At 46.3% G+C, this 3,271-nt stretch overlaps 1 protein-coding gene across 1 annotated transcript in view; it reads right to left on the bottom strand.

Moving 5' to 3' along the window:
* Nucleotides 1-160: 160 nt before the first annotated feature.
* Nucleotides 161-3,271, bottom strand: part of LOC106810567 (organic cation transporter protein-like) — a 6,516-nt gene continuing 3,405 nt past the window's right edge. Inside the window, exons 2-6 of the mRNA XM_014813955.1 lie at nucleotides 1,828-1,934; nucleotides 1,426-1,580; nucleotides 830-998; nucleotides 408-540; nucleotides 161-271 (exon numbers count right to left, since the gene is read on the bottom strand). Of these exons, the coding sequence (XP_014669441.1) occupies nucleotides 161-271; nucleotides 408-540; nucleotides 830-998; nucleotides 1,426-1,580; nucleotides 1,828-1,934 (675 nt within the window). The remainder of the gene's footprint in view (nucleotides 272-407; nucleotides 541-829; nucleotides 999-1,425; nucleotides 1,581-1,827; nucleotides 1,935-3,271) is intronic.

Raw genomic sequence — 3,271 nt, 5'->3', positions numbered from 1 at the left:
CGACACATGTCAAGATAATGTGTTATTGATCCCGTGACCATGTTTGCAGCGTGAAAAAGCATTGCTGTTTTTACGCATTGGAAACAAAATTATTAATGTTTTCACTGTAAGCCTGTCAGGAATTTATTCCCGTCTCGTATCCTCGAGCTCTACTAGGTCATTACCACTGCAACATCATGACGAGCGATTTCTTCCTCATGTTTGGCGTACGCAGTGTGTCCATGACGTTCGGTTCTCTCACCTTACCGTCGTCGGTGACTATCTGATGCTTCTGAAATTCCCAGACCCGTATCTTGACATGTAGTCATATCGCAACAGGAATATTCCTCGAGATCGCAGGTGACGTTACGAATAATTATGCCTCCTAAACTAACGTTTAATCATGCGGTTGCTACACTAATCTTTACCTTTTCATTAAGAATCAGTTGTACATTCTCGGGGTATGGCCTCCGGTTGATTGCTGCCATTTTCCTCAGTGCCACTTCGCATTCTTCGTGCTTGCCTTCTGCGTACAGCCATCGTGGGGATTCGTCTAGAAGACTTTAAACAAGGAAAGCACGGGACTATTCAGAATTAATTTTGATCACAAAAGAGTCTCGATTAAATTGAAAAACCGCAAATGTTATCATGTGACCGGGTAACCGCAACGCGAGTAAAGACGATTCGTCTCTTGTCCGATACGTGCTAGTCATGATAGTGTTTATAATTTTACTCAGATGGTGGGAGTTATAGTTAAGTAGGATGCATTAACATAGAAATGTGAGAATGTAACATTCGTAACTGAACATGTGGAATCTTCCATACACTTCTTTACACACATTTAACTTACAAGTAGTAACCCAGCAGAATGAACATCCAAACTGATATCCCAAACTGTAGATGGCGCCACGAGGGGATGAGCCACGCGAACAGGGCTAACAACAGCCATCCCATCGAGTAGAATATGCTGACGCCGTTAGAGCATCGATTGCGATAAGCACCCCCAATGTTCTCCATTACTGCAACCAGAATTGACAAAGGCAATTGACCACGAGGACTAGACCAAGGCCTACATTTAGCTACATCATAGTCGTGGCCTCCTGTTCTAATATATCTAACCGCTATTCGAATAAGTAAACACGACATGCGGCAAAAGTGTAGATGAATCGTTATAGATATAGAGTGTAACGTTGAGCGATCGCGCTTCAAGCTATGGCTATTTACATAACTACACTGTCTGACGCCCCAGCTACGTCGGACAGCGGTTTAACACTAATTGCACATCGAAATGAGTTTTTCCACGTCTAGTTTTATTTCTGCCGAAGCGTTACCCGTAACGAGATGACGTCACACGGTTGCGGCGCGTCTGCTGCGTGACCCGGCACCCAATTATCGACATAGCGCCGAGGTATATCACGACAGATATTGGCTATATTGGCGACTCACGATAGACGAAGCCACTGTTACAGGACCCAGCCGCGGCCGCTCCTGTCAGGAACCGCAGCACGGCGTAGACGGGATAGTTCGGAGAGAAAGCGCTAGCCGTGGAGACCGTCGCTTGCATCAGTATCGTAAACAAGAAGGTTTTCTTCCGGCCTTTCCTGTAAATAACATTGTAGCCGTTGCTTTGCATATAACCTTAAACATTGCCTGACCGAATGTGTCAATCGGGATCACGCGCGCTATCACCTATTATTTATATATATCACCTACTTGTGCGCGATGCAGACTAGGATAACTACCGCAGTGTGTACTGACTTCTCAAAAGATTAGATAGCGATTAGAAACCTCGTACGACTTTCTGCGCAATTGTGACGTTATTGGCGAGCGGTGTCATAGAACACGTACTTGTCTGAAATCTCTCCGAAAACGATGCATCCGATCAGAAAACCCAACATGTAGAGACTTTGACCGGCAGCAGACGCCAACCAGCTTTTGCCGCAGACCAGGTCCCACTGCAAAGTATTAGCATACTAGCCTGTGCCTCTGACCGTACTCGTGACATAGAACAAACAAGCCTGACAGTTGTATCAGCAAAGCAACTAACAGATAACCACACCAGGCATGAAAACATGTTGATACTGAAATTAGCAGAAATTACATATTTATACCAATTATACCATACAGATATATGTAAAAAAGATACAGAATATACCATATCGATACCAATAAAACATTTTAATCTTCAACGTTCGACCACGAAAGGCACTATATACATGGCCTCTATGAGCATTTGGACGCCATTTACAGGAAATTGTCGGCAATAATAGGTGAAAGAGAGTATGAGAAACATTAAAACTTTGGTAGTAAATTACTAAATAGATTTCGTATTTATTTAGCATTAAATTTTATTGAAACGCTCCAAGTGTCTGTGGCCACGACGACCGACCGACCGACTAAACCTCCAGTTTGTTTACCACGGCTGCATCGCTCGCTCGCAATTTTACAAAAAGAACAGAAATTCATCCCCGCAAAACGACGACGACGGACGACGACGACGACACCGGAAGTCGTCCGCCGTCGCTCGCCGGAAGTACGGTCCGTCACGTGACGCTCGCGTCGTCGCTCGGCGGCGCAGACGACGACTGCGCGCAAGTTTTTAAAGCGCCGCGTTTCGATTTAAAATTTTGCAATGGCTGTCTGTAGTCTAGACATCTGAACTTTGACAGCTCGGTAGGAAAGAGTTGAAGGTCCGTGCCCATTCTGTCGCGCGGGGGTGCGCGGGCAGGCCGCTCACCGCGCGTGGGTATGGGATGGGGAAGAGAAGGGAGAAGGGGAGGATGGAGGAGGGAGGCGTGCACACTGCACACACAGCGACACACGATACCCTCATGTTTATTATTACTTTTATGGCGAAGGCGATTAAATCGGAGCAAAAACGCGCCCGTAAATAATACGTAACCCGCACAACGTTAAACGGACGGACGACGGCACATCTCGAAGACGACGAATATCATCAGAAAATGCCGCATATACACCCACGGCCCGCCCCACGGCGCCACATCACAGCTCTCACACACACACACACACACACATCGCACCCACCATAGCGTTGTCACTGTGTCATCCCGCACGCAAGTACCCACTGTATTAACTAACGCTCGCTATATTTATATGAGGGGTCGTGAGAGAGAGTGGAAGAAGAAGGAGGGGGGGAGCATAACTCGTCTGCTGTGCCACTATTTTAAACATCTGATAGCGATCATACGGATAGCAACAGCGGCGTAGCACACGTTCCCCCGAATAATGGCCATTATCCCATTACCGACAGGGCCATAGGTATAAATATATA

Source organism: Priapulus caudatus, unplaced genomic scaffold (assembly GCF_000485595.1).
Source record: "Priapulus caudatus unplaced genomic scaffold, Priapulus_caudatus-5.0.1 Scaffold454, whole genome shotgun sequence".
Classification (NCBI taxonomy): Eukaryota; Metazoa; Priapulida; class Priapulimorpha; order Priapulimorphida; family Priapulidae; genus Priapulus; species Priapulus caudatus.
This window is presented reverse-complemented; position numbering and strand designations above follow the sequence as displayed.